Consider the following 14241-nt stretch of genomic DNA (forward strand, 5'->3'; position numbering starts at 1 on the left):
ACAAAATCAAATGGCACTGTTTCTCTGAATGGAAATCTTTAAGTTAAAATACCAATAAGGATTTCTGAGAAATATGACTTCTTTTCCCATATATAAATGTTAATTACTAAATTAAATGACAAGACCATTAATGGATTCAATCATCTTTATTAACCTATCAATGTTATATTTTATACATAATATCTAGTTATCTTCTCAGCGAGCTCTACTTTAGTACATCATGTTAATAGTAAAAAGCCAAATAGGAAGGTTAAACCTCAACCTAGCATTTTAATATCCTCTGGACAAGGGAAGCTAGAAAGTCAATCACTTGACACACATGTAAGAGTAGTGTTCCAAAATAACCAGGAAGCTGCTACATTTTTAAGCAGGGGAGAAAAAAACTTTCATTTTGGTCTTTTTTTTGTTTCAGCAAATTATACTTTCAATTAACAGCAACAATGATATCATAAAAAATGCTCTGCTTTTTAAATTTCTGAACTTCAATACAAATTAAAATAGTAGTATTGGAGTCTTTTGGGAGGCAAATAGCTAGCAGCTATAACTGATCAGTGTAGCTGAGCGTTTTTATCGATAACCAGGTCCAGGTTGGGTATAGCCCTGACCAAATGGAGGACGGTTACGTGAATAAGGGTTAGGCCCACTTGGAGGAGGGGTCATGGTAGTTCCAGGAGGTGGAGTAAAACCTGGTCTTGGCTGATAGGCCCCTGGTTGGCTTGGAGCCATTCCAGGTTGAGAGGCAGGGGCAACAGTATAATTAGTTGGCTGAGAGGTTTGGGCAGTATAAGTTTGTGGAGGATAACTGCTCGCCTGGTACTGCTGTGTCGGTTGAGCAGGCAGTTGTTGAGGCTGACCAGAAAAGGCAGGAGCCGGTGCCTGGGAAGTTGGTTGCTGGCCATATCCCTGGAATTGATGAGGTTGCTGGGGTCCAGTCTGCTGACTATAGCTTGCTGAAAAGGCAAAATAAATGACATATACATCTTATTTCTCTTTTGGTGAAAGTTTTCCAGAGAATCAGTCTTACTGTTATGGACTAAAATTGAGAAATTTAACATATTTGTTCAAATATTTATGTAACAAGTACAGTGGTAGATTCCATCATATATTATTTCAAGATCAACTGTTATCAAAGAGATATTTTCTAGACAACTTCTTACACACTCTAATCTTAAATTGAAACCACATATGAAGGTACTTCAGAAAGTTTGTGGAAAAACAGAATTAAAAGATAATACTAACTTTTCATAGACTTTTTGAAGACCCGTGGTATATATGTATCTTCATCATTACTGCTTTGAGACTATATTATCCCTGAGAGCAAGTTCCTATTCTAGCATAATTCCTAGTAAAGAGTAGATGCTCAAATAATAAATTAAGGAATTATACCTTCTAGGAAGACCAAAAATGTACAAGTTAAATAGTCATTAACCAGATTTTCAGGGGAGGCCTATTTAACAACAGTAACAAATGAAAACAGAATGCAGAGAGTGAACATTTTTAAATGAAACAACAATACTACAAATACATCTTACTGTACTAATGAGATGCTTTAAAGTTTATTCAGTCTATAAAAATTAAGCCATTTAAGGATAAATACTAAGAACCATTTCACTATCCTTAAAATCTTTCATTTCTTTTAGATTTGGTATCAGATGCTTTTGCTTTTTACAACTCAAAATTTTGACTTAGTGGTACAGCATAACACACAAAAAGCAAACCATATTGCCCCACAAAATCAACATCTATATTCATTATTTACTAGGATGTAATTTTTTTAAAAAGAAAGTCTGCTTCACTAAAAACTTTTATCTCTAGCATGAAACACACCTGCAGCTACTTGCAATGAAACCTCTCCATTGACTGGAATCCTGTCAGCATTAAATACCAGATACATAAGAAAATTATTAAAATATGTACAACCCTGCATTTAAAAAAAAGGATTGAATGAATTTGAGTATATTCTGAACTCACCTTGAACCTGGGTTCAAAATTTACTCATGAAAGAAACCTTTATGACACAGTCCATGAACAAAACTGGAAAAGGTCACAGAGGGAAACTGGCAAACCAACAATGTGTCAAAGATGGTCCCATGTTACCACTACCATCACCATTTAGAATCTCTAAGCAGAGTGTTTAGATGACTATTTACATATTTCTCAATCAAATTCAAGTTAATAGGACTAGTGGGATCAGAAATACAAAGGTAATAATTTGGAAAAAAAAAAACAAAAAAAACCTAAATTTTACTCAGCCTGAAGACCCTGACTAAAATTATTAAGAGCAAGCTTAGTTATTAACCATATTTCTCAATCAAATTCAAGTTAATAGGACTAGTGGGATCAGAAATACAAAGGTAATAATTTGGGAAAAAAAAAACAAAAAAACCCTAAATTTTACTCAGCCTGAAGACCCTGACTAAAATTATTAAGAGCAAGCTTAGTTATTAATAAGTACACCAAATATCTAAAGCATTTTACTCATTGCAGCATATTAATACTAAATACTGAAAATCAATTCATAATAAAATCTTGACTGTCTTACAATTTCTCCTATCCTCTACATAAAACTTTTTAAATGAATTTTTTACTCTTAAGTTTTTGGAGAAATAGATGGATTCAACTTTATACTGCAAATGTCTATTCAATTTAAAACTATGAGCCAAAAAAAAAAAAAAAAAGGAAAAGAAAAAAGCTGCCTTTTCATCCCAGCAAATAAAATCTAAAACTTTTTTTAAACTGTATCTGAAAGAAACCAGATCCTTAATTATTGCTCAGGACAGGGAATAACCGTAAGGATTAAGAATGCCATTTCACTAGCAGCCTACCAGACTTTTGATCATAACGTAGCAATGCTTCTACTATGTGCATAGCCTCCCTTCCACACTCCCTCCCCAACCCCCCCAATACAAAATAAATGAGTAACTTTTGGTGAAGAACATCATAAATTGTAAGAAATGAAAATTCTGTGTTTTTCTGAATAAATGAACAGTTTAAGAAAGGGGTCATATGGTCCACAAAGCCTAAAATATTTATCATCTAACCTTTCATGAAAAAAGTCTGCCAACTCATTGTCTAGGTTGGAGAATGCAGAATGATACAGGGAAGTATTTAACTATAAAGTCAAGAGAACTAGGTTCTGGTCCAACTGCCCCACTGAATGGCTGTGTGTCCTTCAACAAGTCACAACCTCTTTGAACCCTAGTTGCCTCATTTATAAAATGAGTGGGTGGGACAAAATTATGGTCCCCAACCCTGACTGCACAATAGAATGAACTGTGATGCTTTTAAAATACCAAAGCCTGAGTCCCATGCCCAACCAAATCAAACAAAATCCCTGGGAGTGGGGCCCAGGCACCAAAACCCCCCAGGTGATTCTGAAGCACAGTGAGTGCTGAAATCCCCTGTATTAGGTGATAGATGACTAGATCCCTTCAGCCCTGATATCCTATTATTTCTACAAAGCATGTAATTTGTAACACTGATTTTTTTTTTTAATTTAAAGGACTACATCCTAAAAATATCCAAGCTTAAGCTCATTCCACCTATTTTACACGAATAAAAACTAGCAGCTGCAGGTTAAGTCACTCTATAGCAAATACAATTCAAATAAAATTGCTGTGTTAAAATATGTCAAACTCCAATTAATAACAGAATTTTATGGTCTAGGTCAGAGGTCAGCAAACTTTTCTGTAAAGGGCCAGTCAGTCAATATTTTAGGCTCTGTGGGCCACTTGGTCTCTGCTGCAACTATTCAACTCTCCCAAAATAAAAACAGACAATACAGAAATGAATGGGAGTGGAAGTGTTCCTATAAAACTTTATTCACAAAAACAGGCAACAGGCCAGATTTGCTGACCCCTACTCTAGCTGATACTACAAAACTCCAAAAAATAGAATTTAGACAAGATCCAACTTACACAAATTTTTAATTACTGTTGAAATTTTGATATATAAATCTGTGGATGTAAACCAAGAGTTGAACACAAACTCTCTTTGAAATAAATGTAAAATTATCTGAATTATAACCAAAGCTACATGAAAGAGATTTATCGTATTGAAACACAGATAATTTTCAGTGGACAGATGTAAAACAAAAAAATACTCAGAATGTTTATTTAAACAACTAAACTTAGTGTTCTTAGTTACCTAAATTATATTTCACACAATTTTATTTTTATGGCTTATTTTTGATATTCCTACATATTTTCAAGAGATTTAAAAACCTAAATAACTTAATTTAGTTCTTATTAACAAGACCACCTTTCCAGGTATGAAGAAACTGTTAATCTTTCTATGGGTACTAAGTACAGTGGAATTATGTGTTACATACAAATGGGGAAAAATCTTGCATTTTTTGCAGTTCTAAGTCACCTAAGAGGCAAGCTAATCATGTTAGTAAGAGAGAGCTTTGTATTTAAAAAAAACTTTTTTATACTGCAAATTACTGCAGAATCATCTACTGTGATTATAAATTTTATTTGTCCACTAGAAAACCGAAATATTGGTTTACAATGAAATATTTATGCAAAAAAATTAAAAATAAAACAAATGTTGCTTTCCCTAATGAATAAACACTTAATACCTATTATGACAATGTAAGTATTACAAATCAAGAAATTAACGGGAAGAGCTTAAAGTTTAGTGAGTATAGAAACATATCAAAAACCATGACCCAACTCCCTCTCAACACCCGCTCACCTGAATACTGAATACCATACTGTTGAGGTGGCTGAGGCGGAGCCTGTGGCTGCTGTGCACCATAGCCAGCCTGTTGCTGGTACTGTTGGTACATCTGACCTAAAAAAAGAAAATACAAGGAAAAGAGGCAGGTTTAACTTGGCAGAGAAAAAACTTTCTAAGGCACATTTACATTCTCTCCCCATTCAAACATACATAAATACACTGGGTAACAATACACAAGAATGCATTTGTTCCCCTTTGAATGTCTATGAAGAAGAGGATGAACAATTTAAGAAGTATGATTACTCTGTTGTGGATTAACTGCACAGAGCTCTAATGAGCAGCAAACATTAAGTGACATAACACTCATGGCTACCACTTCATAAACTCCATAACAACCAATCTTTTTCAAACCCAACTGCTAACAGGTAAGTTCTGGTAAAGTTCAGTAAAAGTGAGTTGAAAATCAATAAATAAAAATCTGAGAAAAGGGACCATTAATAGCTCCTAAATTTTTCCCAAAGCACTATATCTGTCCTCTAAAGGTTTGGACCTCTGTTACCATATAAATGGATCCTTTGGTGGCAAGGAACTGCATGTCTTTTATTCCAGAGTGCAGACACCTTTGGAATTTGACCACAGTTTGATTTTCTATGAATATCCAACATCTGAATATCCTAGTCAATCACATGGGATATAATAAAGCCTAAATGGTTCTTCATTGCATTTTTTTAATAACAGCAGACCTGGGGGTGTGTTCTTGGTCATGGGAATCTGTCCTATTGGAGTCAGTAGACCACTGTTCCCATGGAGAAGCCTTTTAGAGACTTATAAACTGTGATTTTCAAACAAGCAAGAATTTATTGGTTTATGTCTTTATGATCTCTACATCTTTACAGTTGTTTCAATGGTGGATTTAACTAGATCTAATGCCTAAGTAGCAATAAAACTTGCATTTTAATATCTAGTTAGTATTTAAACCTTTAAAATAATCGTATGTTGGCTTATTCTTTGAAAATATTCAAACAACCTGCTGTTCATCAAAAGACTATGGGTAAATCGTATACTTATGGTAGAAAGTGAGACAAGTAGTGGAAAAAAAAGTAAATGCATTATCAAATGCCATTCAAATTAAGGTATAGTAGGCAACTAGCACTTACAGCCTTAGATCAAGAGATGGAGCCCACTTTACTGTACTGGCTGCTCAGCCCTAAAGGTATCTTTGAGTGCCGCTCATTGGACAGCACTAAATGAGATATGCCTGTATTTATATCCAGCTTATTTCCTAGCAAGCAATTGTATGCTTTTTATAATAAAAATACAATCTGCTCAATTATATTTTAAGCTGTTACTCCTTCCCCAAATACAACAAAAAAAACCTCACAAGTTTCTTAAATGCTTTCTTAATGATTTAGACTAATAGATAGCATAAAAGGTAGCACATAAGTTAACCAAATTTAGATACCATCCTAATCTTGGGTTATATTTCATAACTAAATTTTAGAATAGAATCTAAAATAAAAGGTAAGTTGGTACAGAAATATAATCAAGAGGGAGAAATATGTATGACATCAATTAACTTCAAAAATGAGCAAAAAACAGGCAATAAATACGTGAAAAAAAGGTCAACCTCACTAGTAATCCCTATTTCAGGTAAAGAAAGATTAAGCAATTTCTGTGAGGTCAACGGCTAAGAAGAGAACCATCAACAGCTGTGAAGAACCATCACTGGAACTGAGGAATAACTCCAAAGCTTTAGTTTACAAAGTAGTTTTGCACATGTTAAGCCATTTAATATAAATATTAACTTAGGCATCATCAAAAACGCTGAGATTAAAGCTCCATGTAGTAGACTGCTGTCATCAATGACTTGAAGGAAGTCCCGCTCAAAAAGCATAATTGTGTTCCACAATAAAAATTTATAGAGTATAACTCTTCTTAAAGTTGGCTTTCTTTTTGCATATTTTCCTAAACTGCTACAAATGCATTTTGAAAATACCACTCGTAGAGTTAAAATTTACAGAGGTTTATTACTATCTCTGCAAAGTATTCCTTTTACTTATTTCAAACTGTCTTCATCCAACTCCAAGTGAGACTTCTCTGTCACAGTATTCTGAAATTTAATTGAGAAGTTGTATTGGGAAGAAAGAAGAGAAACATCTTTACATACTTGAAAGGAGAGTGCTACAGGATATATTAAGTGAAAAAAGTGCAGAGACTTTATAGTAAATGACGTTTTGAGTAATAAAAAAACATACAAATAAGCTATGTTTTATGTATTGTATTTTCAAAAACAATCAATGATAGAATTTTTTTTTAAAGTAATAAAAAAAAATTACTGGGCTGGCCAGTTAGCTCAGTTGGTTAGAGCACAGGGCTGATAACACCAAGGTCCAAAGTTCCATCTCTGATCTGGCCAGCTGCCAAAAAAAAAAAAAATCTCCAAGGGAAAAAAGAGAAGAGGATGAAGCAAAGAATAACGGTGAGACTTCTTGGAATGTATTTTGTTACACAGAGTGGTAGCCAGCATCCATGACAACCCCCAATGACTTTTGCACATGGACAGCATATGACCATGCATTGGTTTCCTCTACTCTTAGAAATTAGAAAGATTTAACTGCACAATACAAAAATAACCAAAGAACAATAAATAAACACATACATGAGTATCCACTCCCTTGTGAGCCCACACTGAATAGGGATCACCAAGAGAATATTGCAAAAATGACAGTGACATTTCTGAGGACAGGTCATAAAAGACAGCCACCTTGTACCTTACTGTCTCTCACTCACTCTGGTGGAAGCTGCTATGTCATGAGGTCATACAAGCTTCCCTACCTATGGAGAGTTCCATGTGGTGAGGCACTGAATCCCCCAGCTGATTAAAGTTCAGATGACTGTAGGCCCAGCAGTCACCCTGACTTCAATCTCATTAGAGACCCTGAGCCATAACTACCCCGATCGCTGACTCTTTGAAAGTGTATGAGATGATAAATATTTGTTGTCTTAAGCATCTATATTTCAGTGTAATAGTTACATAGCAAAAGATAATATGTATAACTTTGACTTTGGAAACACTTAAGGGACGACAGCTATTGAAAAAAAAAAGACAATACACGTAATCAAAAGCAAAGTGTGAACCTTGCTAGGCTACTGATTTGAACAACTGAAATAAAGTAATTTAGAAATCATTAGGGAAATTCAAATATAGGCTAGTACATGTTGATGTTAAGAATCACTGTTAAATTGGTTGGGTGTAACAGTGGCATGGAGGTCACAACTAAAAAAAAAAAAAACGGAGGTTATAAGACATGCACATTGAAACATCTGAGTGAAATATGTTCAGAATTTAAAATACTCAAGAAAATTTTTAAAAAGGAAGGGGAAATAGATGAAAAAAGAATGCCAAAATATTAATGGGTTAAGCCACATGATGGATACATGAAGAGCTGATTATTCTCTTGTGCATGTCTCAAAATTTCTGTAATAAAAAGACATTTTTAGTCTACTCAGGTTTTCATTACATTTGCATTTGATTTTACAGATTTTAATTATATCCTTTTTCACCTTCTTAGTTTATCAAACAGCAATACCTCCTGGTCTCTGGTGATTTTTAGTGCTCTTCCTTTCACTAATTACTTATTTTTGACAACTATATAACTACACATAGTTTCTAGTAACAGACTGGCTTTATCTGAAGAAGGGTAACACTGCCCACTTTGTTTTTTTTTTTTTAAGAGGTACTCAATATTTTGGTGATCCTTTTAACTGAACAACATATTAAGACTACAATTCTTGGGGGGGGGAAATTCCAAGGTCCCTTTTATGAGATTCACATTTTATTTTATTTTGGATTATTACATATTATAAGAGACTGCTATGTGAATCAATTATAAGTAATACATGTTTGTATTAATAATTCTGCTCAAATTAAACCAGCAGTTGATCTAAATAACCGGCAATATCAGAGTTATTATACACCAGAAAGTATTCATTAAAGTATCCTACAATATATCTCGGGAATCTATGAATAACTGATATAGTTATATAGAGCTGTATCTTAGTACAATAGCCACTACTGAGCACCTAAAATGTGGCTAGTCTGAATTGTGATACGCTATATGCTGTTTGAAGTGTTTCAAATCAGTGTCAATCCACAGTACAAAAAAAAAAATAACTTTTTAATAGTGATTACATATTGACATGCTGAATACACTGGGCTAAATAAAATGTATTATTAAAACTAATTTTAGGGCCGGCCCGTGGCTCACTCGGGAGGCTGTGGTGTTAGTAGCGCCGATGCCGTGAGTTCGGATCCTATATGGGGATGGCCGGTGCACTCACTGACTGAGCGTGGTGCAGACAAAACCAAGCCAAGGGTTACAATCCCCTTACCGGTAAAAAAAAAAAAAAAAAAAAAAACCAAAAAACTAATTTTACATTTAAAAAAAAATTTTTTAATGTAGCTAATAGAAACTTAAATTACATGTGGCTTCCATTGTAATTCTTTTGGACAGCACTGATCTAGAATTAGATCAATAACTAATCTTTTGACTGATATCACATATTAACTGTAATTTTTTATATCTTATATTTTAATGTAAACTAAAAGTAACAGAACAAAAAGTCAGTTTAGTACCCAATACAAGACCTTTCCTTAGCAAGCTCAATTAGTAAACTTGGTTAAAAGAGACTAAAAATAAAGAAAACAATTATAGAATAAGTATATCACCACAAATGCAGTGTGTATGGTGTTAATCTGATTCCTCTGGAAAAGGAAACTTGGTTGTTGGGGAACAGAGGTAGGAGAGAGAATTTTAACTGTATATCCTTTCATATTTTTAAAATTTTACCTATTTTATTTCAATGAAATTCCTCTGGAAAAGGAAACTTGGTTGTTGGGGAACAGAGGTAGGAAAGAGAATTTTAACTGTATATCCTTTCATATTTTTAAAATTTTACCTATTTTATTTCAATGAAAACAAACCCCTCACAGAATAAGTTGAGATATTACTAGCTAGTGGAGCCTTAAATCACATTCCTTTACAAGTAAACAGCAAACATTATTTGGTACAATTACCCTTCTAACTGCCATTCTACAACAGTACATGGTGCTTAAAATAAGATTTTTTTTTTTAAACAGATGGTTTTAATTCACCTGATAGCCATTAAACTCTCATCATATCCAAACTCTGCTTTTGCCTTGATATTTCAGCCGACATCTGCTTCAGTTCTGGTCTGTTCTAGTTTTTGCAGTTGCATTTTGGTGCAGAGGAAGACTGTAACTAAAGTTGGCTGACAAAAGGCTTAAACAACAAAAAATTCTTCCCAAACCATTCATTCATCAGCAAAATGCCACCCACTAGTATCAAATGACTAGTGTCCATTCAATGGACAACTCTGAAAGCATCACCACAGGATGACAGATAGGATTCTATTCCACAAGTGGTCAGTTCATTTTAGGCTATATATATATATATAATTTTTTTTTTATGTGATTGATAACCTCAATCACTTCTTCTTGTGCTGAAACTATATCATACCACCACCTGATCCATTCATACAAATAGTTAGAGCACCACCTGGTGTTTGTTTTAAAGTGTAATGTATGGTTTTAAAAGTCCTTACATGCATGACAATTCACAGAAATGTCTTAATATCTGGAAGGCACCCTAGAAATCGGTAAGTACTTAGCCATGTTCTGCAGAGGTCCAAAAGTTTCAGTGAGGCACTTCAATACCTGCTATCCTGACCTTGTGGTCCCTCATCCCCTTCAACCACAGCAATGATGTTTTAAATACTGAGCTCTCAAATTATATTTCATTCACAACTGAAGACATTCTTTTGAAAACACTGGTTTAGTCTAATTTTCACATTTTAAAGTGAGAGAATATGAAAACTCAGAGAGACTAAATTACTCATCCAAGAATGCATTATAGAGAAGAAAGGTTTAACTTAAAATACATTGCTTATTTTCCAGTAAAGACATATTGCTAACTCTATAAAAATTAAAGGGTTATTAATATTTCCAAAAAACTTAACTAATATGCTTCACTTCTATTTCTAAAATCTTTTTAAATTACAAAAATACAGTTGCTGTGGGGAAGGGAGAGGGAGATACAATAACACATAAGTATTGCACCAAATAAAGTGTGAAATCACCTTTCCAAATTTCACCCTCCTCCCCAAGGGTCACCACTGACTAGTGACTGGTATGAATCCTTCTTGATTTTTCACTGTGTATTTATATTCATATAAACACCTTTTAAAGTTTTTTTTGTTTTCAATAATCGGAAGCATACCTGACATATTATTCCTTTTTTTTTAAAACACCAGATCATGCCAGTAAACCAAAATGTTTCACAGCTGTGTTCACAGCATGACTGCATATGTAAGCTGTTTACCATTACCACCAATGCTTCAACGAACATTTTCCCTAGCATGATAAGTGGATGGAGTACAAACTTCATAGTCATAGGATTGACATAACAAAAGCTCGGCCCATTCTCTGTTCTGCCATCACAGTATTTACAGGCAGGGGAACACCAGTCCTTCCCTTGGCAAGGTCAAGAGTCTGATATCCAAGCCTTGTGGTTGCAGCTCAGTTACATAACAGACCACTGGTTTGATTTGTTGCCTCAGTACTCCACCAGGACTGAGCACTTGGCCACAGAGAAATGCCATGGAGCTTTCCCATCCCTTAGGGAATCAGTTCTAGACAAGATCGTTCTTATTGCTCAGTCATTTTAACATCTAACTGTGTACCATTCTGCATAAGATAAACATGTTTTCCCTACATTTTGGCTTCTCTGAAATTGGGATGCAGCTTACAGTTTTAATTATCATTGAGAACTTACCACTGTATTAGGCACATAGCTGGCAGCTGATAGTCCAGGTACTAATGAGAATCTAAACTAAGTACTATAGTTGTAATGCAAGAGAGACTGATGATTACCAGAGTAAAATGGATGATTGCTTCTATCAGCATTTTACTTACATTTTTATATATATGTAGATAATACATTCCTCCTATAAAAAACATTGCAAAAAACAATGCGCAATATATATAGTATATGTGTATTACTTTGACTCCTCTTTCCTCCCTTGTATGTAACTTACTAGTTAATGTTGCTCATCCCATCTTCATAATACTTTGTCCCTCCTCCTCAGTTTACAAATTCACTGTGGTAGCCAAGTTTTTTACTATATCACACCTGAAGAACTACAAAAGTAAACTGGCTATTGTCTATGTATACAGTTTTTCCTACTACAATTCAACATAAAAGCTAACATGAAAATAGGCTTCTAATAGTGTGAACCATATTAATCATATTATTCTGGTCTGGCATATACTGTACTCAAATCAAAATATTCAAGCCTGAGCTCATATCTAACTATCTACTCCTCTATTTGGCATTTCCTGAAGTCTTAAACAATAAGTAGCTGAAATAACTCATATTTTAGTTGCTCTAAAAATGTGTTTTTCAGATGAATCACTTGTCTGATGTCTTCTTTTGCCAAGAACAGCATCATACATAAATATTTGTCTCTTTTTTCCAGAATTTCACACAATTATCTTTAGTGAATGATCTCATAAAAGTCTCAAAGAAAAATAATAGACTGAATCCTATATTTCCAACTACTGATAATGGCAAAGTAAATTAGTCAAGTAAACCCTTCCACAGGTAACAACTAAAAACCTAAACAAAAGAGAAGAAGAAAACTATTTGAAATAACTGGAAGTCAATCAAATGTCGGCAGAACCAGAAGAGAGTTTACTCCAACTGAATGACAATGGATAAGAAATGTAAGCCCTAACCCCCGCAGCTCCAATGGCAGAAAACCAGTGTGAACAACCTGATGGCTGGACAAGAACCTAGAAATTTAGAGGGAAAATCCCTAGAATGACAGCACACCACTAAATGGGTAAGACCTAAAATCTAAGTAGGGAATATCCCAAGAGGGTTTTGGGAAAAAAGCAGCACCTAGAGTTGAAAGGACTGAGCAGAGAGACATCAGCTGCTATACCCCATGGGGAGAAAAAACTAGTAGTTTGAATCTATACAAATTAATTCTCTGCTAGAGCAACAGTAACAAAAAATCCTCAAAAGAGCGTATGGAATCCAAAGTCACTACAACATATTGACTACAATGTCCGGTTTCCAACCAAAAACTATTAGACATGCAAATATGTAAAGAAACAGGAAAATGTGATCCATGGCACGGGAGGGACGGGACAGTCAATACAAACTGACTTTGACTACAATGTCCGGTTTCCAACCAAAAACTATTAGACATGCAAATATGGAAAGAAACAGGAAAATGTGATCCATGGCACGGGAGGGACGGGACAGTCAATACAAACTGACTGCAGACAGGCTCAGATGATGGATGTTGCAAGCGAACATTTCAAAGCAGCTATTATCAATATTCTTAAAGAATTTTTTTTTAAATTCAAAGAATTAAAGAAAAATTCAATGTAAAGATAAAGAATCTCAACAGAAAAACAGAAACTATAAAAAAACCTAATGGAAATTCTAGATATGAAATTACAATTACTGAAATAAAAAATTCACTAGGAATATTCAACAAATTGGAAATGGCAGAAAGAATCAGTGACTTTGAAAAGAGTTCAATAAAAATTACCCAATCTGAAGAACAGAGACAAAAATGACAGAAGAAAAATGAAACTCAGAGACCCATGGGACAACGTCAAGCTCACCAATGTATGTGTAATTAGCATCCCAAAAGAGAGAAGGAAGTAGGAAAAAAAAAATATTTTAAAAATGATAGCCAAAAAATGAAGGAAGAATAAATCACAGTAAAGGTGATGTTTAAAGGTTAAAAACATATTCATATAAAAGCACTTTGTACACTAAAACAACTTAAGGCAAGTCTCAGAGAGGCCCGCCCATCACCTGAGCAGGAATCCAGGTGAGCATCATCCTGTGCACAACCATACTAGGCCCAGACCCAACCACAGGAGGAGCCCGTCCACTGCCCAAGCAGGAGCCCAGGTGAGCACCGCCCTGCACACCACCGAGCCAGGCCCAGACAAAAGCCCCAGAGGCTGGCCCAACACCTAACCAGGAGTGGAGGTGAGCATCATCCTGAATGCTAGCATGTGCCCAGAACCAAGTCCCAGAAAGACCCACCCACAGCCCAAGCAGGAGCCCAGGTGGTCTACCACAGGCACTGCCACACCTCCTGCCACCACCAGGACAGCTCACCACCATTGCAAAAGCCATGACCACCCTACAGGCTGCATACTGCACACTTGAATGCACTGACACAAGAAGAGTCAACAGCAAAGCCTACAAATAGAGGAGAAAGTCTTTTCCCTCACAGCCCAATACAAAATAATAGAAGAAACAAGTGCCCTACCAGATGACCAAACATCCAACGAAAAAATACTAAAACTGCAAATAAAAAACACCAAGGAGGGCCGGCCCGGTGGTGCACTAGAGAGTGCGCTGCTTGGGAGTGTGGCGGCGCTCCCGCCGAGGGTTCGGATCCCATGTGGAGACCGGTTCCCACTCACTGGCTGAGCGTGGTGCAGGC

At 35.3% G+C, this 14241-nt stretch overlaps 1 protein-coding gene across 1 annotated transcript in view; it reads right to left on the bottom strand.

Annotated features, from left to right (window-relative positions):
* Window positions 1–129: 129 nt before the first annotated feature.
* The window catches only part of LOC103608170 (protein TFG-like), a gene marked incomplete at its 5' end in the record, with an annotated part of 26820 nt that continues 12708 nt past the window's right edge, over window positions 130–14241 (bottom strand). The window contains 2 exons of the mRNA XM_008592606.1: window positions 130–950; window positions 4699–4833. Coding sequence (XP_008590828.1) covers window positions 568–950; window positions 4699–4833 — 518 coding nt within the window. The remainder of the gene's footprint in view (window positions 951–4698; window positions 4834–14241) is intronic.

Source organism: Galeopterus variegatus, unplaced genomic scaffold, assembly GCF_000696425.1.
Source record: "Galeopterus variegatus unplaced genomic scaffold, G_variegatus-3.0.2 Scaffold8095, whole genome shotgun sequence".
In the NCBI taxonomy this organism is placed as follows: Eukaryota; Metazoa; Chordata; class Mammalia; order Dermoptera; family Cynocephalidae; genus Galeopterus; species Galeopterus variegatus.